General features: G+C 36.7%; 2 protein-coding genes across 9 annotated transcripts in view; one reads left to right on the top strand and one right to left on the bottom strand.

Moving 5' to 3' along the window:
* Positions 1-344: 344 nt before the first annotated feature.
* Positions 345-13,164, bottom strand: slc25a15a (solute carrier family 25 member 15a). 7 transcript variants are annotated; one of them, XM_058799451.1, is made up of 7 exons: positions 12,173-13,164; positions 10,493-10,573; positions 9,929-10,187; positions 6,396-6,536; positions 3,731-3,906; positions 3,378-3,536; positions 345-680 (listed from the first exon to the last, which is right to left on the bottom strand). In XM_058799451.1, exons 2-7 carry the CDS (start codon positions 10,545-10,547, stop codon positions 559-561), a joined length of 912 nt encoding a protein of 303 aa, XP_058655434.1. In that variant the 5' UTR covers positions 10,548-10,573; positions 12,173-13,164; the 3' UTR covers positions 345-558. The 7 variants fall into 7 exon arrangements, with proteins under 7 accessions (XP_058655434.1, XP_058655437.1, XP_058655436.1 ...); XM_058799454.1 differs by lacking the exon at positions 12,173-13,164 and adding an exon at positions 12,045-12,149; XM_058799453.1 differs by lacking the exon at positions 12,173-13,164 and adding an exon at positions 10,800-10,819.
* Positions 13,165-13,344: 180 nt separating this feature from the next.
* Positions 13,345-25,365, top strand: part of foxo1a (forkhead box O1 a) — a 41,087-nt gene continuing 29,066 nt past the window's right edge. The window contains exon 1 of one of the 2 annotated variants that reach the window (XM_058799450.1): positions 13,345-14,158. In XM_058799450.1, the coding sequence (XP_058655433.1) occupies positions 13,607-14,158 (552 nt within the window). In that variant the 5' untranslated portion in view covers positions 13,345-13,606. The remainder of the gene's footprint in view (positions 14,159-25,365) is intronic. The other variant, XM_058799449.1, reaches the window with a different exon arrangement.

The following is a 25,365-nucleotide window of genomic DNA, read 5'->3' as shown; positions in this document are numbered from 1 at the left end:
TTTTTTTTTTTTTTTTTGACTTCATTTGATTATACTTAAATAACTATCTTTAAATAATCCTTAAATAAACATGTTAATAGTTGTAGTAGTTTTTTTCATTAATAAAAGATTTAAAAAAATAATTCAATATTTAATTTTTAAATAAACAATTTTTAATCTTTAACTAATATTTACTAAATATTTAATCATATTTAAATGAAAATGACAGTGCAGCTTGTGTTTGTAAAGTGGCTGAATGACATGTATTTGTGTAGATAAATGTCCAAGAGGTTGCAACATAAGGAGTGCATTTTATAAAATATCAAAAACATTAAAATACAGTAAAATACAGTATTGTTTGTTCACACATTTGTCAAACATAGGCCTTTTCAGACTTTAAAGTTGTTCAGATATGTGTATACCAAGACCGCATTAAGGCAGCTATGGAGAGCTTTGGGTCTCGAGAGTCACATTGTTGAGAGTTCCATTGTCTCTCTCCAACATAAAAGGAACAAAAAACTTCCAAAGGCATGTTTTAAAAGCAACCAAATGCACTAGATGGCATTATACAGACTGGACTCAGTGTTCAAACTGTTGCATCATTATCTTGCGACTGACTTCATAGGCTAAAAAGAGAGCTCCATTGGCAGGAAATGTTCGGATCATAGTTGGGGTCAAACCGGAATACAGTGGTGCCACTCCTGCAAACAAGATGGCAGAATATAAACTATCAGACAGACAATGCGTCAGATTTTGTACAACAGGTTTTTCAGCAAAGTGTTGATCATGTTGATAATTTAAAAGGCCTTAAATGATCAGCTTTGTCTGTATCGGGTACTGTACCCGATACAGACAAAGCTGAACATTGTGTGTTGTGTTGTCTTATTGTGTTGTTACATGTCCCCCTTTAAAAAACATTTAAACAGTTGTTTGTCTTTCTGATTTAACCCTACTGTAGAGTTAAATCAGAAAGACAAACAACTGTTTAAATGGTTTTTAAAGGGGGACATGTAACAACACAACAAGGTTGAATAACAGTACGGTAATAACTAAGAAAATTTCTTCAATATTTAAAAAAAAAAACCAACAACTGACAATTAAAAAATTTACATTTTACCTAATTATTTAACATGCATGGGCTGATATTCCAAAGAAAAACAAACATTTAAGTTAACATTTCATTTTAATATTCGGATATCAACTGTATCAGTATAGTGAGGACACCAATATAGGACAATAATGGGCATCACCACTGTTCTCTGAGAAAGGAGTTTCATTTTATGAAACTGCATCAGATTTTTATGATAAAACAAAATTATTTATTTTGTATTGCAGTGCAATGTAAAAAAAAAAAAAAAAAATTTTTTTTTTTTTTTATATATAGTCGTTTTGCTTCACTCTAAATTGTATGCAACTCTGTAAATTACTAACAATATCTGTAAGATTAACAATGTGGCTGTTATTTTAAGTATATCATTAACCATAAACTACAGTAATTGTTTTTTTTGTTGTTGTTGTTTTTTTTGGGGGGGTTTTTTTACAGAGAAATACTGTATTATATATAGTGTATTTTTATGTTTTCTTAAATTACATAGAAATTTATGTAAAATTACAAAAATAATGGCGAAAGTAATTTGTGAAATCACCACCAGATGGTGCAAACGAACAGGATTGCTTTCACCATTGCTCACAGCTTTAAAAAAAAATAAATAAATAAAATAAAAACGATCAAATTACGGCAGCAATGGCTGCCAAACAAACAAACAAAAAACATAAAATTAAAGCAAAATAATTTAAAATGCAAAAACCTTTACAGAAATTATTTATTAAATAAATATATATATATATATATATATATATATATATATATATATATAAAATAAAAACTTATCTTACAAGGCTTTCTGAATTATTACAAATAGGTCTAATTACTGGCTGCCAAACAAAGAATGCAAAATTAAAGTAAAATATACTAAATCACATAAATTGCAAAAACTTTTACAGAAATATGCATGAAATGTTTAATAGAAAAACATGTTAGAAAGATAACGGTCCAGAGCCCATCTAAAGCAGACATAGATCTCCATCATGGTAACATCAAACTTTATTATTTTCAATGAAACTTTAATATCTAAACCTCTATTTAAAATTTAAATCAATATATTGTTTTCTGTGAGCAATTAAATTAGAGTTTTTGACTACAAGATCCAGTTCTCAAAAGTCTTGTGAACAAATGTTCGATATGTTTTTTATGGCCTTATTTCAGTGACTTCTAAATTGTAGTTTTTCACTAACCACGCATAAACGTTGCTTTCTCAAAACATTTAACAGTGTTTTCCTGTTAAAGTGTTTAATGAAAATCGCAGTACAAATTTTTGCACTTTATTTAAATTAGGATATTTTACCTTAATTATATGGTTTTTGTTTGGCTGCCAGTCATTCAACAATTTTTTATCATTTTATTTTAAAGTGAAGGTATTTGATCATAATATTTCAGGAAACAACTGTAAAAAACAAAACAGTATTTTTCTGTAAAACATTCAATTAAAATTTCCGTAAAATTGATTTGCACTTAGGATATTTTATAATTAGGATACTTTAATTTTATGGTTTTTGTTTGGCAGATTTTTTTATTTGTTTATTTTTTGCAGAGTTCTTTTTTTTAGCAAGTAAAGGTATCTTAGCATAATAAAAACATACCTCTGTGGTATACATGTCTTTTTTGCTGTGAATTACATTACAAGGTATCGAAATTCAATCTTACTTCCTGGCTAAATATCAGCACCTAATTTGAAAATCATATGCACACTTTATTATTTAGATTTATTTCTATTTTTAAAAATAAATTAAGATCAATAAACTGTTTCATTAAAAAATATATTATTTTCCGACTATTATGTCATATGTCAGACATCATAGAAAGATACATTTTCTGGCACAAGTGACACTGTCTCCTGAGAATGACCCATACACTTCTCCTGTATTCATTTTAAATCTGCAATGATCAAGGAACATAACTGTCAAATGTAAAAATATTTATTGTTTGTTTTTTGAAAGTTGCATTCAAAATCCTCAGAAACCCGAGGAGGCACATGCCCCTCGGTTTGAATGGGTATTATGCCTCAGATTAAAAATGCATTTCATAATGTATATTTCATTCAATACTTAAAAGATATTAGCAAAAAGTGATTTTACTCAATATTTGTGTAATGTGCAGTTTTGGGCTTATCAGAGTATCATGCTATTAGCCTAGGTAACAGTAAACTGTATTTAAACAATAAGTTGAGTTTCCTGTGTCGAGAATTTATCAATCACTTACGAGGTTCCATGACGGACAGGATGTTACATACAGTATGTGTCACTAGGTTTTGAAACAAAGATAAATACTGAAATCTCACCCTCATTTCGTAAAATCCCCTTAAGAGTCTTGAGGAAGCCTTCCTGTTTCCCTGCTAAAGACAGAACCTGGATACGAGACTTCACACAGTCTATGGGGTACACAACCAACCACAGACAGGCACCGCCAAAACCACCACTGAACATCAAGGGCACAACACCTGTCAGAAACACATGGATAGGATACAGAGCAGAAGTTCCTGTTTATAGAGAAGAACTGTCCAAGCTGTTCTTTTCAACACAAAAATGAAATTAAGGAAAAAGCAGCTTGGACATTCTTCAAAACATTTCTTGCAATGACATGAGTATATTGTGCCAGAATTTAAATTTTTAAGTGGTCTTCCCATGGACTGACCTATGTGTTCTTTGTCTCTGCCCATGTGTTGGGCAAACATTGAGCGGCTGAGTTCATATCCTCCAAAGAAACAGAAGTATCCAGGTATCTCACGGACTATAGTGGTGGTGAGACCCTGATAGAAACCCAGAGGTCCGTTTGTCCGTAACACATTTTTCACAACAGACCACACCGTGCTGAAAGAGAGAAAGGAATTTCAGCAAGATACAAACTACTGGACAACTATGATTTTGACGTCATATTTGTCCAAGTTCAATGGCGTTATAGGCACTCTGAACTTAGGAACAGTGTATGGCTTCAACCAAAATTAGCCCCTTAAGAGGTTAATTTGCCCAAAAATTAACATTCTGTCATCATTTATGCACACTCATATCATTCCTAACCTGTATGTGGGACAACAAACAAATAAATACATAAAAAGTTTGAGAAATGTTTCAGTGGGCTATTTTGTCTTCTGAATACCACAGGAAAAAGTGCAAACAAGTTTGGTAACCACATGAGAGTAAGTAAATTATGACAGGTAAAAACATGTATTCAGGGAATTCGCAAGGCCTGTCAAAAACACGTACATAGAAAATGCTACTTGCAAAGAGTCTACTTTAAAAAGCAATTAGATCTTTTTTTTTTAATTATGCCATTTTTTTCATTGTCTTGTTGATGTAACATAAAACAAAATTATTTTCATTGGTGTGATTCATAAAAAGCTGTTATGTTGTTTAAATTGAAAGTGTTTTAGATCATGGTAGTACTTGTTATTGCTTTAATTTATGCAGATATTAATAAAAAAATCTGTGTCCAAACAATTTATTTAAATATATATATATATATATATATATATACTTTACTATACATACTGTATACATTGGTGTGAAAAGTTTTTGCCCCCTTACGTTTTTTTTTTTTTTCCCCTTTTCATTTTTTTGCATATTTCTCACACTTGAATGATTCGGATCATCAAACAAATTTTAATATTACACAAAGATAGTGCCTGGCACTATGTGAAAGTATTGCCCCCTAAATCTAATAACTGGTTGTCCCACCCTTTGCAGCAACAACCACAATCAAGCGTTTGCAATAACTGGCAACATCGCTGTGGAGGAATTTTGGCCCACTCTTCTTTGCAGAATTGTTTTAATTCAGCCACATTGGAGGGTTTTCCGGCATGAATGGACTGTTTATCACAGGATATTTGTTTTCGGTAAGACTTACTTCATTTAAGAGTAGACATGTCAAACTTTCTATAGATATATTTATCATGTCTCTGTGTAAATTATTTGCTGAGATTCAGTTTATTTTAGTGACTCGTTTCAAAAAGCAGTTAGCGGAGAGAGTGAAGACTGAGAACGCACCCTGTTTGTTTTCTTTATTTTAAGTACTCTTTATTAGAGTAATTCAAGCTCTTTTCGGCCTTATCAGAAAAATCTGTCACAAAACGCGTATCCGCGTTTGTCGACCCCAGAGGGTTAAGGTCATACTACAGCATCTCAATTGGATTTAAGTCTGGACTTTGACTTGGCTACCCGAAAACCTTAATTTAGTTTTTTTTTGAGCCATTCAGAGGTGGACTTGCTGGTGTGTTTCAGATCATTGTCCTGCTGCATAACCCAAGTGCGCTTGAGCTTGCGGTCACAAACTGACGGCCGGACATTCTCCTTCAAGATTTTCTGATGTAGTGCAGAATTCATGGTTCCATCAAGTTGTCCAGGTCCGTTTTTGCCCAGTCTCTTTCTTATTGTTGAATCATGAACACTGACCTTAATTGAGGCAAGTGAGGCCTGCAGTTCTTTAGATGTTGTTCTGGGTTCTTTTATGACCTCCTGGATGAGTCGTCTTTGTGCTCTTGGAGTAATTTTGGTAGGCCATCCACTCCTGGGAAGGTTCACCACTGTTACAAGTTTTCTCCATTTGTGGATAATGGCTCTGACTGTGTCCCAAAGCCTTAGAAATGGCTTTATAACCCTTTCCAGACTGATATGTCAACTATTTTGTTTCTCATCTGTTCTTGCATTTCTATAGATTTTGATGTGTTGCTCTTTAAGCATGCTTCACTTTGTCAGACAGGTTCTATTTCAGGGATTTCTTGATTCAACAGGTCTGGCAGTAATCAGGCCTGGGTTTGGCTAGTGAAACTTCACTCAGCTTTCTAAAATGTGTTTAATCACAGTTCTTTCATGATTTAACAAGAGGGGGCAATTAATTTTTCACGTAAAAAAAGTTGAGCCAACTTAAAATTTTAAGGCAACCAGCTTCAGCAGAGTTTTCTCAGCTTGTCTTTTTAAGTTTATACAACAAAAATTTGAGAATCTCCTACAAAAATAAGTTGAGCAAACTCAAAAATCTGCTGAAGCTGGTAAAAAAAGTTTTTTTAAGTTCGCTCAACTTTTTTTTTTTTTTTAACAGTGTAGACCAGGTTTGGACAGCTTTTTTCCCTTAAGAAATGAAATCATCATTTAAAAACTGCATTTTGTATTTACTTGCATTATCTTTGTGTAATATTCAAATATGTTTGATGATCTGAATCTTTTAAGTGTGACAAATATGCAAAAAAAACCCCCAAAAAACAGGAAGGGGGCAAAAACCTTTTCATGGCACTGTATATTACTGTACTGTACTGTCTTATTTGACTTGAATAAAAAATACACATTTTTAAAAACCATAACCAGACCTTTTCTGTCCACTGGCGATCTTGCCGGATGCCTCCATTTCATGCATGGCCTGCAGCCGACATTTAACCAGTTCAGTGGGGCATAAAGCCAGAGATGAGAAGACGGAAGCGACAGAGCCTGAGCAGGCCTTCTGAACATCACTGAAACACAAAATACATCTACTAATCACACACACTGCTGAACTTCAGGAGAGGTCACGCTGACACTGTTATTATAGTTCATGTATCGTTTCATGCTGAATCAAATGTAATATGAATGTCTGCATATGAATCATAACACCATTTCTGAGTCAACAGTAACACCAAACAAAAAACAAACTACATTTTTACATTTTCTGGAGTAAATTAAATTTAACACTGCATTGTTAATCGAAGAAGATTAAAAACTTAATTATGACCATTATAAATTAGTGGACAAATTGTAAAGACATTTTGGTCACACTTTTTTTTTTTTTTACACATTTTTGTTCACAATAGAAATACAGGAATGAAATACAGTTCTTCAACAGAAACCAAACTGGACATGACAGTATCCCCCTCACCAAAAGCCTGGAAGAGCCGGAGGAATGGAAATCCACAGTGGAGACTGAGGAGTTGCTGACCATGAAAGAGCCAGAGAATTGGAAGCCGAGGCAGAGATGCCTGGGCCTGAGGGTTGGGTCTTTTCGGATTCCATTCTACAACCCCAAAAACCATGGTAGATCAGGAGACTGTGATTGTACTGTTGGAGCCAGTGGGCTAAGAAGAACCGGAGGAGCAAGAGGACCATGGCAGAGTCAAAGAAGGATGACCAGTGGCCCTTGACAACCATCAAGGCTATGATGCAGGGCAGAGAAGAGGAAGGGTCAAAAAAAACAAAAAACTGGACAGAACCGGTGAGTCACTAGTGCTGGATGGGACCAGCAGAGGAGGACGTACTTTAGGTATGGGACTTAAATCCAGTAGGTCAATAAGCTCTGGCTCCTGGGTGGCAGCAGGTCTAGGCTGAGGGTCCATGGTGGCTGTGGTCGCAGGTTAGAGTGTGTGGCGAGCATGATATTCGCCTGGGGTCCATGGCAGGTGCGATGAATGGCTAGGAGGGCTCAGGGAGAATATCCAGGGTCTGGGGGAGCCACAGGGTGATTGTGATCCTCATACATCTCGCCTACAGCGAATGGGGATTCGCTTAACTGTTGAGACAAAGATTTAAGCGCAGCTCTTTATTTAAACAAGAAGGCAATTCAGGATGAGGAATCATCCAAAAGCTACACATCAATGAAACAGATTTGCAATAACACAAAGACAATGACTCACAATCAACAGAGGGAACAAAGGGTTATAAATAAACAGGATAACTCACAAGGACATGTGAAGATAATCACAAACCATAGGAACGAAATAAACTTCAGAATAACGTTCCCTGAACAGTAACCATAAACAGACATGACAAACAAAAAGTTTATAGCATTTTTTTTTTTTTTTTTTTAAATATCTATTATAGAGAATAAAATATCATGGTTCATAAATATCCCATGGTGAGTACCATGCTAGCCTTTTTTTTTTTGAAGTACCATAGTATTGCCATTTGATCTCACTATTGGGATCCATTAATATTATGATGTTTTACACAGTATTTTAAGAAGCGACATGCAATAAACTGTAACCCTTGTATTAACCATAAACATCTAATGTTTATCCAATAAAGAAAGGTGCTCTGAACATGCACACCGTGGGTCACATGACATAGCGTCTGTCCTAGAGGATTGAATTGCATCATGCATATTGAGTGGACTAGTGAAACATAAGCACATCAGAATTACGCACCATACACAGTATATAACATTAACAGCCCATGTTTTTGACTGTATCTTTACAGTTACTCCAGCATGGACAAGCACTAACAAATAAGGACCAAAAAGGTTTTTTAGGACATGGTATTATGGTGATATCATTTTGTTTTCCATTAATGTTAATGTACAATCGTATCCCATGTAAATACAATGGTATATAAATATGTCATTCAATAATATATGTGTTTCTTAAAATTTTTGGAGAAAAAAAAATCCTTTCTTCAAACCAATACCTTTATTTAAGATTTTGGAGTATTTCTGTGGTCAGTTTTGCCCATTCATCCAGTAGATCATTCGTGAGGTCACACATTGATGTTGGATGAGAAGGCCGTCTTGCAATCTCTGTTCCAGTTCATCCCAAATATATTCGATGGGGTTGAGGTTAGGGGTGAGCTCTTCCAACCATGACTTAATGGGCCTTATTTTGCGAACTGGGGCACAATCATACTGTAATAGAAAAGGGTCTTCCCCCAGCTATTCCCACAAATTTGGAAGCATGGCATTCTCCAAAATGTCGAGTGAGGCATTAAGATAAAAAAAACAAAACAAGCCCATACCACTGTCCTTCCTCCATCAAACTTTACAGCTGGCACAATGCAGTCAGGCAGGTGACATTCTCCTGGCATCCACCAAACAGAGAAGTGTGATTGTCACAGAACATGTTTCCACTGCTGCAGAGTCCAGTGGTGGTGTGCTTTACAACTCCAGCTGATGCTTGCCATTGTACTTGGTGATGTGAAGCTTGCATCCAGCTGTTTGTCCATAGAGACCCATTCCATGAAGAAGCTCCCGCTGCACAGTTTTTGTGCTGATAGTAATGCCAGTGGGTTTTTTAACTCTTCAGCTATGGAATCAGAAGAGCATTGCTGACCTTTATGCACCATGCGCCTCAGCACTCGGCAAAACCCACTCAGTGTCTTTATAGATAATCTGTAAAACTCTTCAGAATTTTTTTTTCTTTTCACAAAAGTTTGTAAATGCAGACTGTAGGTGCTTGATTTTATACACCTGTGGTAATGGGTCTGACTGAAACACTTTAATTTAATAATTAAGAGGTATCCCAATTATTTTGTCCATATAGTGTATATACAGTATACTGAGTATATATATATATATATATATATATATATATATATATATATATATATATATATCACTGTTATTTTATTATTATTTGATAAGGCAACATAAAATTTTTAATATTTATATTTTAATTTAATTTTGGGGGCCTTTGAGTCCCAAAGGCTTAGATTATTGAAAAAATAAAATAAAATAATATATATATATATATATATATATATATATATATATATATATATATATATATATATATATATATATATATATATATATATATATATATATATATATATATATATATATATATATATATATATATACTTTACTGGGGCAAAAGTTTGGTGTGGTGGAATTTATACCACAAAATGGTCACAAAAAATATTAAATGAATCCTTTTCATGCAAAAAACAAACAAAAATACATACATACATAGAAATAGGTTATGTTTATTTGTTTAGATGTTCATACTTGCTATAATTCATTAGTTGTCATATGATGATTATAACAACTAATAATTCATTTTTATGATAGCTTTTCATAGGTTTAGTGCTAGAGTTTAATGTTTAGTGGTACAGTGGTATGTCTTATTCTTATTTGTGACAGTTTACTGTAATAGTACCTCACCTGAGTTCTGTGCCTTGGTCCAGCCCTGAAACAAAGCGGACAACATTCTGGCAGAAACCGTAGCTCATGAAGAGCACAGCATTTTCAGCAATGTTGGCTATGAGGGCAGGCGTGGTGCCCTGATAGAGCCCTCGCAGTCCAACCTGTTTATAGACTGAGACGAAACAGTGGACAAAGCCTCTGTACAAGCCGGGGAAAGTCTGCATCTTCACCTTGGCTGTATCAAAGGGCTGCCCGCTTAACACACATGCAATCCCACCTTAAAAAGACAGAAGAGAGGAAACAGTGCAGAACATGCCTTTATGTTTTATGTTTTAACTGATCTTTCTTGTTTCTTACTGTAACAAAATTCTCATCATAATGCAAAATGTGTGCAAATCAGGCAGGTGGAAAATACAGTACATCGTATTAAAGCAGCCTCGTATTATTAGCACAGTCAAAATTACTCTGATTAAAAATTGGGATTTTAAATATAAACAGTTCTGGACTGATGTGCATATAAAGCCCCCCATATATTACAGTTGTTAATGTAGACACAGGAAATGAATAATACAAGTCTGTTACCACATGCTCCAGCTGACAGATCAATGATGGCTTGAGTGACAGGATGTGGAGCCATAGTTAATTTCAATATTTCATCACTTCCTGTAAAATGCAGGACAAAAGATTTTACTCAGATTCACCCGGATTAATTCAGATTTACCATAGTATACACATTGACAGGATCAACAGAATACTTCACAAGGCAGCAAACAAGAAGAACAACAACAGATTAAAACACAGAACATTCACAGAGAAAGCATTGCCATTGTTTTTCTATGTAAACATGTGACAGATTGACGTCTTTAGATTGCGTTTTTTATAACCGCACATAAAACAGGTCTAGAAGTGTCTCTAGGGATCCTCAAATCTGACCCACGATATCCACTTTCCTGCAGAGTTTAGCACTAACCCTAATCAAACACACCTGGGCATGCTAATCAATGTCTTCAGGATAATTAGGCTGTATCCGAAAACTGAAAAATTCGGAGGATGCTTTCTAAGGTAAGGCATCAAGGCACATCTGAATCCAATGTTAGCTGCATACCTTCATCTGATCGATTTTTGAAGGCAGCATGTATGTATCCTTTGCTGCCTTTGATATCCCACAATCCTGTGCATTCCATCTGTGATGGTTGAACTAAAAAAAGATGACATCTGAAAGTTGCCTTTGGTGGTCAGTTTGTGTGTACATGACTAACTTTTTGCAATTTTGATGTTATTTCTAGCGAGAAACCAGTATTATAATAATAATTAAATATTCATTTAGTTATCACAAAAACTTGTTGTATTTTGTTGTAGATCATTGAACCGTTATCCTGCCCCAGAAGCCAGTCCAAAATCAGTTGAGGTGCCTTTGTGCAAAAACGCTGCCTGCAAAGTCATTGCCTGATAAGGCAGCAAGTTAGCTGCCTGAGTTTTTGGATGAAGCCTTAGAAAATCACAGTTAGGTGAGTTTTTGATCAGCATATTGGCCCTCCAGGGCAAGATTTGAGGAATCCTGCTCTAGACCTTGTGGTATGTTTATATCCATAATATATCAATACCATATTAAAAAGACAAGTATCAACCTGTGCCCAATACACACAAAAAAAAAAAAAAAAAACACTTTACTAGACTAGACATTACTAGTAAATTTCACAATTAAATGGCAAATAAATTGTTGAACTAAATGTAAGTTTTAAGTAGAATTACTATTTTAAAGCATTTTCTTGTTACCAATAATGTGTTTTATTCACAATTTCAGAAAATCATTTTTACAGCGTATTGGTTAAAGGCTAGACATACTCCTAATATAAGACTAGTGCAAACACCATGGCACATATAGACGATGAAGAAAAAGTATTCGCCTGGTCCCACACATCCAAAATGCATAGTGGCATACAGTATCACAAAAATGTAAAGAGAAATTAAAAATAAAAATAAAAAATGTCCTCACAGAACATAAATTCAGCGCTTAAGTAAGAACAGGGAATTATTTATATCTTAGCACTCTATTTATAGCCATAAATCTTTAAACCAGATTTAGAGGGAATCCCCCTGAGGGGCCAAGAGTCCCTTTGAGCCCAACACTTACCATCCTAACCTCCTCATGTGCCAACATTCACATGCCAAGATCAGAATGTCTTAGTAACTTTAAACTCAGCTACTGCAATCTCACATATGCTCCGCATGATCGCACAGAGCAGGTATTCTCACACTCACCGCCCCTTTCCTGGATAGCTGACTGTCTGGCAGAGGACACTTCAGACTATATCCAATAATGTGCTTGGTTGAAGAGCCTCGGAACAAACCTTCCTGTGAAAGAAGTATTCTTACTACTGACGCAAAACACACCTGAAGCCAGTACTAACACTCACACTTCCTTGATCAGCCCCACAGGTGTGTACATGCCACACACGCAGGGCAGGGGTGTGTAGGGCTCGTCGTATGGGGGCTTCCTGGAAACATGTGCTCTGGAAATAAGAGAAGGCGGTCGTGTTGCTGTCATATCCTGCAGAAGTTGTTGACTCAACATAAGGATTGTGACACAAGGTCACTTCATCAAACGCGATATATGAGCAGAACAAATACCAGAGACATTTATGTATTTCAAACACTAGATGGCAGAATAAGCCTTGAGTATAGTAACAGTTATCTAAGCATCCAAACTATGTACAGATAAGATGCGGTCATGAATTCTTAAAAATATTTTATGCAGGTACAGTATGGTCTATTGATATTAAGTATATTTAAAAATAAAATTCCCCTTGCACACATAGTTTAGTTTCTTTAAAGTAAAAAATAAAAAATAAAGATTAAAAAAATTCAAATCAGAATTATTCAAGCATGTATTGATAGCCTATTACATAATAATAAATTATTTAGAATAAAATAAGTCATATATTGCAAATAACTATTTTTGTATTTATAATAAATACACCAAAATAAACAGATATAGCCTATATATACAGCCTATATATCGGCGATTTCCAGTTACATTATAGCATTAAAAAGATCTTTATTCGAAATAACCGCTGTGGTCAGCGAAAACACCTTTGTTGGAAAGTTAAGCGTCGAGGCTGTTTCTGTTTCTTTTCTCTCTTTGATTTCGATTAGTTAGCTACATTTTGTTACAACATAATTAAACAAACAAAAATATACGCGTCTGTGTATGTACAAGCAATATAATGAAGCTAGAAGCCATGTGGTCGAAATCGCGAGTGTTTTCATAACATCCAAACTCCGTGAAAGTTTGTTTACTAGTTTTTAAAGGACGAAAACCCTGCTTGTTTCACTTTCAAAAGCGCGCCTGTGATTGGCTGTCGACACTTGTCAATCAAGTACGTGGGCGGTGTCAGGTGACATATGATAGTGAGTTCCAGTAAGCGCACTTAGAGTTTTGGTACACAGACATTCAACAAGCGACAGCAACAGGACTATCACATAATACTGGACTGGACTGGATTACAAAACTTTATAACAACACCAATCTGATGCCGTTCTAGCCACGTTGTGACTTTTCAGTCGTTTCCAATGTAACCAAGTCAGTTGAAAGTAACTGCATTTTCTTTCTGTTTGTTCTTTCGCGTTTCACGTCATATTTTCTTGTGACTGTCATATGTGACATTTTAAGAGACAAACATTATTGCTGGTACCATGGCTGACGCAGCCCAAAACCAGATGGTCGAGATCGACCCGGACTTCGAGCCGCTCTCCAGACCCCGCTCCTGTACTTGGCCGCTGCCGCGTCCGGAGTTCCCCAACCCCGCCGCCGCCGACTCCAACACATCGTCCCCGGCTCCGTCCGTCAAGCAAGAGCCCTCCAGCAACACGGACTTTATTAACAATCTCAGTTTGCTGGAAGAGAATGAGGACTACCCTGATCAGAAGCCCCTCATGCTATGCGGCGATTTCCAATGCCAGGAGAACTGCATTCACCAGCAGCAAATCCCGAGTCACCAGCAACAGGTGCCTGTGCTCTCCTCTCCGGTGGCCGCCGCCGCTGCAGCCGCGGCAGCCGCTCAGCGCAAGAGCAGCTCGTCCAGACGCAACGCCTGGGGAAATATGTCATACGCGGACCTGATAACCAAAGCCATCGAGAGCTCCCCCGAAAAACGGCTCACCTTGTCTCAGATCTACGACTGGATGGTGAAAAACGTCCCTTATTTTAAGGACAAGGGGGATAGTAACAGCTCCGCTGGTTGGAAGGTATTTATGTTTTCAGTTTTGGTCTTTACACTCATGCGTCAGTCGGTTTTACCTTGTGTTTTCACGCCAAACAGTTCAACTTCTATAAACGCGTCTTGGTTACCATGGTTCCTATTCAGATGCGCTCCCATCCAGCTGTTATGAAAACAAATACGCGTCTTGTGTGAACGCCCCCTCGTCATGCTAACTTTTGTGTTTTGCTCAGTTGGTATTGATTCTTGCTGTCCCGTGTAACCTAATTACTTAGTTTAGGGGCTGATTATTATGCATCCTTCACTTATTGTTTTAGTATTGTCATGGGATTGTCAATAGCCTGCATTCATTGTCGTGTAGGACTGCCTCTCGTTACATGCAGGACATGGCGAGGTGGTGCACTGCAGTCAGTAGTTCAAGTGCTGACCCATGTCACATGACAGGTCCCGAGTAACAAGTGTTTTAAAGACTTCTAGGATCTTTCCACATTTCCAGGTGGAACTCGTTGGAGTTGAAGTTAGGACAAGAAAAAACTTGGACCCAGTTCAAATACCAGACCCCTAAGTGCCAGACCACTACAAAACAGTAGTCTAGGTAAGGTCTAGTCACATTAGAAAAATTTTGTGGGATAAAAGGCGATTTGTCTATTGTCAATAATGTAGTGAAGTCTGAAGCACAGCTCAGACAGATATCACTTTTAAACCAAGCATACAGTGAATTCATATGACTAGCATATGACACTGTATTTCACCTGCAAAATGTGCATAACAATGGTAAATGTGACCACAGCTTGAATTCAGGTCTGATACAAGAAACCCTAACGTTAAACCAATACACGAACCATCAAGGCCCAGATACAGACTTAGACTAGCACTGAGAAAATGCTGCATTTATCCAACACACTCATGAAAATTCATAACTTTTACACTATTTTTGCCAAATTGGTGGCTATTATTATTTTCTATGAATCTCAGTTGTACTTTTTCATACAGTCTGCCCACTGACGGTTAGATTTATGCGTGGACCTCCATATTTCTTTCTAAAAACTGTGCATTTTCGTACAAATCACATTGTACAAATTCATACGAAATCATCACCTTGTAACTAAAATAGTTGTTTTCTCATCAGATCAGGATGAATTTATTGCAGCGTTCCTTAATCAAGAGAATCAGGTTTTCACCTTATTTTCATTTTTCCAAAAAGAGAAATTCCATTATAGGAAATAAATGCTATATTAACTGATTTAATTAACTAAATAAGCATTGCAAATAAAATTGAAAAAAAAAGTTTAAATGGGTTAAATAAAGTTTTTGAGGTCATGAAAAGACACCACACAGACTAGAGGTTGAGGTTTTTCGTACATTCAAAGCAGAGTTCAACGTAAGTGTAGCACAGATCCATAAGACTGAGCTTTGACCATGTTTATGTGTCATGAAGATCAAGACGTCAAATCACATGATACGTGATAAGGTAGATCCTAATAAATCAGTTTGACTGATTTATTAGTCTTACATTGTTGTACCACCGGTATGCCTGAACCACCCTGGCAACCAGAGAAACAGGAAAACAGTGCTTTTTATATCCATGGAAACCTCTTCTTTAAGTGGGTCCAAAGTTGTGTTGTTAGGTGTAGTGCATCATCACACCGCACACTATTAATATCCGCGGGATTAACTGTCAATACCCCACTGATGTTTGCCAAGTATGCAAGCATGGCAGTCTATGCATGCAAGGAAAGATCCGCTCCACCCTCTGATTTATTGTGTGTCTGTGTGCCAGCATTCCTCAATTGTCATGCTTTTGTGCATCCGTTGCAGAGGCGTATATGAATTGATGACTGAATGCATTTGGAAACGGATGCGTTTAACCTCTCTTACCTCTGATGACACAAAATTCTTAGTAGCAAGGGCAGCACTCAACGCCTTTCCCACTCTTATCGGAAGCACATCTGATAAACCCAATGTCAAATCATGTGTGTGTTTGTTTTGTGGTAGTAAAACTGATATGATCTGTGCTGTGATTGGATGCTCAGTACATGTGACTCATAATGGGGCAATGTTTTTGAGAACCACAGGAAATTTCCCGCAGGAACTGTTCAATTTTATTCTGATCTCATAAACAATGTGGCACTGGTAATGATCAGTTAAAGGGTCCCTCGGGGGCACAGCTTCTGTCACTATACAAACCAATATGCTTGAAAGGAAGGAGAGGCTTAGTTTGAAAATCGTCGGTTTTGAATTGTTTTAACAACCAGAGAAATTCAAAATTTCATCTGAGGCCGTTTTGTTGGCGAATGGCTATTATATATTTAAGATATTATTATTATTATTACTATTATTGTTATTGTTATCAATTGTAATAATAGTATCTTAAAAACAAGTCATTTTATACTTATTAAATTATTGCATTATTAAATATATTTTATTAAATTATTATTTTCTTTTACATATAGTAATAATACATTGAGAATAAGATTTATTTATTTTTTAATTAAATAAGAGACTGCATGGTTTATTTGTACTTTTAAAATATATTTGTCATATTGCGTGCATTTGTCGTATTAACTAGTGAAATCAAAAACATTGATTAAAATTTGTGGAAAACTTTCTCTTTTACGTCCATATGAATTTTAATCCAAAATCTTGATGAAGAATGTAACTTGTAACTTAAACTATAAGCTGTAACATGTTGGCAGGCATCTTTCTCCAGGCAGTCAGTTCTCTTGGGGAAGACACAGAGACGCAGGCACTTTACTTTTTGCCAGCTTTGCTTTCTCCAGAGAGATGGTAGTCACACAAGAAAAAAGCAAGGGTGAGAGGGGGAGAAATCTATCAGCGCTGCTCCTTGCACGCTCTGATCGTGACAAGAGAATTGAATCTTTGACAGCCCCCTAACACCCCCCAATCAACCCTCAGTGCTGAATCATCTGGCTAAATTGTCGGTTCGTGAAGCAGAGAAGAGCTCTGTATTGCTGCAGTCTGGGCTTCAGTCCAGGGGATAAAGTAACTGTTTTTGACAAAGTAACAGTTTAATGTCACACCTCCAATGGGTGAATTCTTGAAGCAAGGTTACCATGCACAGGTCACCCTTTATCCTGTTCCCGCAATCTACTAAAAATCAGTGTCAGTTACGCTAGCGCACTGATGTATTTTTGTAACAAGATGTTCACGAACTTTGGCATGTGAAATTTACATGGTAACAGATGTGCTTAAAGTCTAACTGTGCATTAGTTAAATGGTGATGTTGGTTGTTTAGTGAAGGGAAACAGAAAACAGTTCAAAGGAAAAGTGAATACCAGACATTAAATACACATTCCTCAGTGGCCAGCTGAGATAAATCTTACATTTACTGACTCTTTAGCTTCAGTTAAATCAATGTTTTGTAACTTTTGTTCAGGTTGGATACCTGCTTCATACTTATATAATAATATATAATAATAATAAAAAAACATATTTATTCAGACAAATATTAATGTGTGTGTTTGTGTGTGTGTGTGTGTGTTATAATATGATCTCTATTTTTCATTTAATATATCATTTAATATATATCTAATCTGAATAAATAAAATCTAAATAATTTACAACAAAAAGATTACATACAATTTATTAAATAATAGTAAACATAATTAAATAATATATTTGTCATATGAATATGTATGAAAACATACAATTCGTTAAATAATAATAAATATAATTAAATAAAATATTTGTCATCATACGTTCTTTTTAGAATTCTGATTGTAATAACTGTTGTGATATCTATAGAAAACTGTCACATTTAGACATGTATTGTTTAGAGCATTTTCCTTCCTGATTTTAGTAATTGACAAATTACCTCTATTAATAGGAAATGGAAACTAGTGAGTCAGCCATCTCTGAGCAACTTGACATGATAGCTCGTCTCTTCCCTGCAGAGAACGTCCATAGCACATCATTTACCATCAAGGGGCATTTGTTGAAGTCACCTTTATTTATATAGTGCTTTTAACAATACAGATTGTGTCAAAGCGCTTAACAGTATCAAATTGGAGGATAGAGTGTCAGTAATGTATAATGATAAGATTAAACACTCAATTTTCAGTTAAAGGCATTTCATTATTGAATTCAGAGATGTCATTGTCTAGCTCAGTTTAGTTTAAATAGTATCTGTGCAGTTGAATAGATTTGAACAGATTTTATACCAGATTATTGCTGTTTTATTTATTTATTTCATCATTTTTACACCTCTATTATGAATAACCATACGCATAACCACTAATTCACAAGTTCAGTCTTAGTTTGAGTTTTCAATTCAGAATTTGCAAAGGCACAAGCTATGACAGTGCATATCGAGTCTGATGCTTTCTCTAGAGAGGCTCTTGTGTTGTGCTGTGAAGCTCCTGTAGTGTATATCTGTCTGTAGAGCGGTAAACTCTAGTTGCTCTTGCATGTGTTTTGAAAGGTTACACGTGATATGAGGTCTCTGAGTGTTTCTAAACAAACATGCCTAGACGGTTCAGTTTGATCTGTCCTGTGTTGTTCCTCCGTCTGCTTTTGCTATATCTATGAAACATACGTCACTCTTGCAGTGTAAATATTTGATGCAGGTCTCTGTCGCCAATCACTTGAGCGCTCTTTGATGTCCGCAATCGATTTTCCTGTCCTGTGGTACGTCACACTTTGCTCCTGTGATAACCCATCCTCCAATCAACTGACACTTTTTGAAAACTGTTTTCAAAACATAGACCCCAGTTCAGGTACATTTGGTCTGGCCATCTAAGAAAACAGTTTAGCTTAGAAATGTTGTAAAAGATTTTTTGTGGATGTCATGTCATGATAAGATTGGAATATCAATGTAATGCAGTTATGATATACAGTAAAATTAACCATAATAATAATAATTATTATTATTATTATTGTGCTTAGATAATAGATAGATTATAGAATTATAATACTGAAAGTTAAAAAATATTTGTAAACAAATATATGCATTGTATATTAAGCTAGCCTATTTAGTATTAAGTTTGACTGGTATATTTATTTTTATTAAATTTGAATGATTATTATTATTATCTTAAATAAATTTAGTAAGATCTATAATGGTCAAACATTGGGTTGATATCAGTGTGTAACTACTAAGTTATGTGTTGTGCAGATGTTTGCCCAGTGGAGATAATCTGAAAGAAAATGTGCAGATTCCACCTGACTCTGCATATTGTTTATATAATTGATGCAGCGAAATGCATTTTTCACCTAAACTAAATTTAAAGATTTCAGTTAGTGAAAAACCAAAACCAAAAACAAAGTTTAATCAATTAATGAATATAATTTATTTAATAATAAACACACAAATGAGTCTTACATGGCACATTAGGCAATCACATAAATATTGAATATTTATTTATTTAATGCCATTTTTTCTTTGAGGACGGTAGTTGGGTTCTGAAAATCTGATCACATCTGCTCCTTGCGATGCTCACATTGCCTTCTGCTCTATTACTGCGAGAAAGAGCAGTTAATTCCTTGAAGAGCTGAGAACATTAGATGAAACATCATTCCAAGAATCACATATTTTGGCCGAAGGAAATCTGTGTCTTGCTTGTGAAGCTCCTGCTGGGACAGTGCAGTCAGCCCTTGTACTTGAGTATGAAGGATACTTGCATTCATCCAAAAGCCCTGACCTCCCCTCTGTTCTCACCCCTTCCCTCGTCTCGCATCCTGGCAACAGCCTCTCTTCTGGCTGTAGCTTGTGCTTACGCATGGGTCGCTACACTTAATCAAATATAACTGTGCATAACCTGGGTCTTTGGCTGTTATTTTATAACTGTAAAAGCTAGGCTAGGCCAAAGCGACGGATAGAGCGCTCCTCAGTCATCCCCTCAGGCTCTTGCTGCCTGACGCGCGCTTTCGCTCGAGTTCAGATAAGGCGACACTCATTAAAAGTTGCATAATGAAACGTTTACTGGAATCCGAGAGCTTCAGGCCAAAGTCTGGTGCCACTTGTTAGTCAGTGGAACTCCTTCAGCGGAGAGTGAGCGAGACGGGGTGGCTCTGCCTCTCTTGTGCACTAATGTGACCTGCATTTCCAAATGTAGACCCAACAAACTGACATAAAAGGGCCGGTGGACATGTAATTTCGGAGCACATTCCATCCCAGGCCTTTAGTCTTGCAATAAACCTCTTTTAACCTTTCCCTTCCTCCTGTCAGCTTGAGGTATTGCTATCCTTTCTTTTAGTCTACACCCTGTTATGGTGAATGTTTTATATGCTGAATCACTATTTCTGGCATGCGAGTAGTAGCCATATGCACATGCAAGTGCATACGTGTGTGAAGGTGTCGTGTATGAAAAACCAGTGTCATATGGTTGTGCTTTTTGAAGAAACGTTTAGTTTGAAAGGCTCGTTTGGTTTACTTCAGACTCTTTAAATCAGGGATATCCAATCCTGCTACTGCAGGGCCAATGTTCTGCGAAGTTTAACTCCACCCTGCCCCCAACACTTGCTTAAAGTTTCTAGTAATCTTGAAGACCCTGATTAGCCGGTTCAGGTGCGTTTAATTAGGATTGCCGCTAAACTCTGCAGGACAGTGGCCCTCTAAAAGTAGGATTTGGACACCCCTGCCTTAAAGAGTTCTCCCAAAAATGTTACATCTGTCATTATTTAATTAGCTTAACTCGTTCCAAATGACATACAGTCAAGTATGACCTCTGAAGAAAAATAATTTATTTTGAAGAACATCCTGGTCACTCTTTTCCATTTAATGAAAGTGAATGACATAGTGCTGTCAAAGTAAAAATCACCATAAAAATGGTCCACATGAATAACACATTATATTCCAATTCGATAACTTTTGTATGTGTTAATTTAAGACATTTTTCACTCATTGTCTTAACGTTCTCCCTAGCTCTCCTTGGTGCATTCATGAAAGTTCATAAGACAAGAAACAACATGTGAATGGTCAACACTTAATTGGAGTTGGATTTCAAGTTTATTCAGTATTCAATTAATCAGTTCATATCTAGATTTAAAAAACAAACAAAACCCCCAAAAAACAGTCATAATACTTTAGGATTCAGGAATCAAACTGATCTGGTCACAATGCTTAGCAGATCACTGGAGGGGAAGATTTTTTTAGTGAAAAGTGACTTAAATGACTTAGAACGATGTGAGGGAATAAATAGAAATAAAAAGGACTAAAACATCCAATCCTGCTTCTGGAGGGAAGATGTCCTGTAGAGTTTAGGGTCTACGTTCCCCAACACACTTGCCTGGAAGTTTCTAGTAATCCTAAAGACTGATAGTGGATAGAAGGATAGTGGATTGGATACCCCTGCACAAAAAAAAGACTTGGTTTGGCACATATTATTTGCATGGAAGTCGAGATTACCATCCTAACTCTGGATTTTTTCAATACTCTGTTTACCTTTTTTGACCTCAGAGAATGCAGCAGAACCAGAGACAAGAAGAAGAGATTTATGTTGCGCCCTTCTCCAGACTAAACATACCACTGACAGAGAAAAAGGAATTAACAAGAGCAATGTTTGATATTCTTCAAGTACCGTGGGATCCAAGGGACACATTTGCAAGCGTTGAAAATATGTACTGCAGATTTCTGCTCTCCCGCAAGTGCTTGGCAGTACAGTGTTCAAAGAAATCAAACTCAAGCAATTCATTGTCATTACAGTATTTTGATCTGAATGGCTACACAATTTCCAAAGGGAGACCTTTTCTCCTGGACTCAGCTCAGGGTTTACTAACAGTTGTTCTTATTTTGTTTATCAACAATGAGCTTAGGCAAGGCAGTGTATTTTGAGCCGTGTTACATAGCGATCTGAGGTCCCTCACCTATGATGTAAGAGTGCACTGTGGTAAAACCTTCCAAGTAGGACAGTTCCGGCAAGTCCGCAGCAGACCTTTAAAACCATCTGCTGCATTTAAACTGTGGACGAGGTGGACAGCGGAATTATTTTGGGGCTCGACAGAGCCAACGGGGGTTAGCATGCCTCTCCCCACACCCTCCTGTGCCCATCTGCCTGTCTGGGCAGGGTGACAGGGTGGTGTAACCGGTCTCGCTGTGGTCAGAACATGCTGATATCTCGACGGACCGCTGGCCGCAGCCCAGGGACAGAACATCACATCCTCATGATTCAGTTTAACAGGGTTGGGGATTGCATGAGGTAACAGGCCACAGAGCTGCATGTTGGCAGGATTGCTGTTTGGGTTGCAACATGCTCCCCCAACCCCATAACATATAAATACAAGTAGAAAGATGGCAAATATTTGGACATACATATCGGACAGTTTCACCACTGATTATATGTTTCAGCGGTGATGTAGACGTTTGGAGCCTTGGGCTATTATAAGGTGACCAGATTTCTGAAATGAAGACCGGGGGCCTTTCTAGTCCGTTGGTCAACATATAGTTCAGATTTCCAATGTTATTATCTATGGATTAAAAAAAAAGGATTGTCTGACTTGGCTGTTACCACACAAATAAATTTAGGTTTCCCGGTGAATATTTAGGTAGCAACTGACTTAAAGTTTGTGGCTTTAAGTTTTGTTTTCCACTTGCAGCTCTTTCTACAATGTTACAACATGGTTGCGTGACTTCAATCACGTAATATTAACCTACAGGTCAGAGATATTCTGGAAATTTGGCACAGCAAAATCCAACTGAAGGAATTTGCACCAACTGGTTTGTTTTTCCTTCTCTTTGCTAGATTTAAGAGCCCATCTGATGCTGAGGGTAGACATACTGGACCATTTAAAACCAAATAGTCATGGGGAGTGAGTCAGAGTGAGTCACAAAGTTGTTTGGTATGATGGCAGTAGGTGAGCACGGCACCAGTGTAAGAAACACATCTACTCTGTCTTCACTGTAAATCAACACTCTCATTAAAGGGCCCATCATGTGATGGAAAACAAGATTTTTCCCTGAGTTAGAAACAACATAGATATCCTCTAACATTCACAATGTTAAGCTTCCTCCTCAGTTCACCTGTACCATTTATTGAAAATGTTTTTCAAAAACCATATTCATTCAGTAATGCTGTGTGTTGTTGTGAAAGGCAAAGCAGTTCTGGCTTTGTTTGGAACTATTTTCGTCGGTGACACTGAGCAAAAACAGGTAATACTGACAATATTATGTCCAAAATGATAAACAATATTAACTTTTTTAACCATTAACTATTTTATACAATAGTTCAATAAACAAACAAGATCACATTTGCAATCATGCAGATATTCAAGAAAAAAAAACATTTGCACTCTTGCACTGTTGCTCATGTAATATTGCTAAACTATATAATTTTACATAAATAAAAGACATTTGTCATAATTCCACACTGTTGGGATTCACTTTAAAGATTTTACATACTAGTATTTTTTTGATCACTCTGTGAATATGACCGAAAGTTGCGACAAGAGGTGTTGTTTTACAGAGACAGCCAAGCTAAACTTACTGGGTTGTACTGCAAATATTTAAAAAATCTTCGTCCTCCTTATCGCCTACTTATGGATTTGCTGGCTTCTGTGGCACAGGAGCTTATAACTGAATGTGTGAACGGGCACTTCAGTGTTCTTTCACACATGTGGGTCAGTTCAGGACTGTCATTCATTCTCACTGAAATCTAATATTGGCCACATTTAAAAATGATAATGTAAGCAGCCATACAAAAAAATCATACCTGAGCAATAAATCGGAATTGAGCACTAATGCTTGCAGTGTTAAAGTAGCCTAAGATGACATACAGGTCTGGGCTGAAAGCAAGTTGCATTAAACGCATCATTTTTTTCTTCATAATTAATCGCACCAAATTAATGCGTTAAATCGGCAGCCATATTTTTGTTGAAAAAAACCCCGAATACTTTCATTGAGAAAGAGACAATAAAGGCTTTTACACTATTACATAAAAATCCAAATTAAACGCTTCTTCCTAGTCTTCCAAAATCCTGAAGAAATGTATTATAATACCTTGATAATAATAAAAAAAACAGTATTTCTTTTCTCTTTTATTAACTTTATTTTTATACATTCAAATACAGTATTTCTTAAGCAGCAAATCAAATGATTTCTGAAAACTGGAGACAAATGTTGACACTCTTTTTGACCTTGTATACAGGCACTTTTATGTGTATGTAGGTCAGCACAATATTATGGAAATATAATTGGTCTATAGGTGTGGAGAGCTGAGTCGTGATGAAAAGAAAATCACTTTGTGCACTTTGCCAACAGAAATGATGTTTGTTATTAGGCAGCGCTTCTTCGTAAGAAGATTGAGCTGTCACGTAACATTTCCTGTTAAAAAGAAGAGGTTCGTCTGCTGCTGAGTGACAAATGAGGGAGTCAGTCCGATAAGAGCGATGGACAGGACCACCCAAACTGATCACAGAGGCCACCTCTCAGCAAGCTACACTTTGCCCCTTTTTGGGTCATTCTTGTGCATGGAAGTGAAAGAGAGAGAGAAATATGCGCCTTCATGCCAGAATTTGTGTGCAAGTATATTGTAGCCGTCACTTTTATGAGCCCGCCGGCTGCCGAGGCCCCAAACCGCAGGCATTACCCTCTCCACTGTTGTGCAACTCCTGCCCTAAAGCGATTATACGTGGTGCCTGTCAGACTGGCCCACTATTATGACACATAGACACAGAGTGACTGGCTCATGCTCACACAAACACACTCTCACACACATAGACATGCCTTTCCACACAATATTCAAACGTTGACCCACTTCCGTGCCAAAAAGCATATCAAGTACTTAATCTTGATTTTGTATCAAGATTGATAGAGAATATGGAGATGTTAACATTTTAGTTTTATCAGGCATACACTGTGGGATTTCATTTGACATCACTGACATATCTACATTTGCGTTTTCCTGCCTTTTTTATAGATATAAGAACAGACAATTTGTGTAACTGGTTTTAAAACAACCTCTGTAGAGCCAGGGACTGAATCAGAAATCAGTCATAAAATGGAATTCATATTGCAGAATGTCATGAAATTTGGCTAATTTTTGATGAATAAATAAAATGCTTGTGGGAAGTCGTGGCCTAATGGTTGGAAAGTCTGACTCGTAATCCAAAGGTTGTGGGTTTGAGTCTCAGGTCTGGCAGGAATTGTATGTGGGAGGAGTGAATGTACAGTGCTCTCTCCACCCTCAATACCACGACTGAGGTGCCCTTGAGCAAGGCACCGAACCCCCAACTGCTCCCCGGGCGCCATGGCATAAATTTAATGGGTTAAATGGCTGTATG

This window comes from Onychostoma macrolepis, chromosome 15 (assembly GCF_012432095.1).
Source record: "Onychostoma macrolepis isolate SWU-2019 chromosome 15, ASM1243209v1, whole genome shotgun sequence".
NCBI lineage: Eukaryota > Metazoa > Chordata > Actinopteri > Cypriniformes > Cyprinidae > Onychostoma > Onychostoma macrolepis.
Note: the sequence above shows the minus strand (reverse complement) of the source record. Positions and strands in the feature narration are given on the sequence as shown.

Bases quoted from the DNA above. Each gene is read 5' to 3' on its own strand.
- slc25a15a (XM_058799451.1), bottom strand. From the start codon at position 10,547: ATGGCTCCACATCCTGTCACTCAAGCCATCATTGATCTGTCAGCTGGA. The intron at 10,188-10,492 runs GTAACAGACTTG...TGTCTTTTTAAG, and splicing joins TCTGTCAGCTGGAGCATGTG to GTGGGATTGCATGTGTGTTA. The intron at 681-3,377 runs GTGAGATTTCAG...TCTTGTTTGCAG, and splicing joins GGGGATTTTACGAAATGAGG to GAGTGGCACCACTGTATTCC.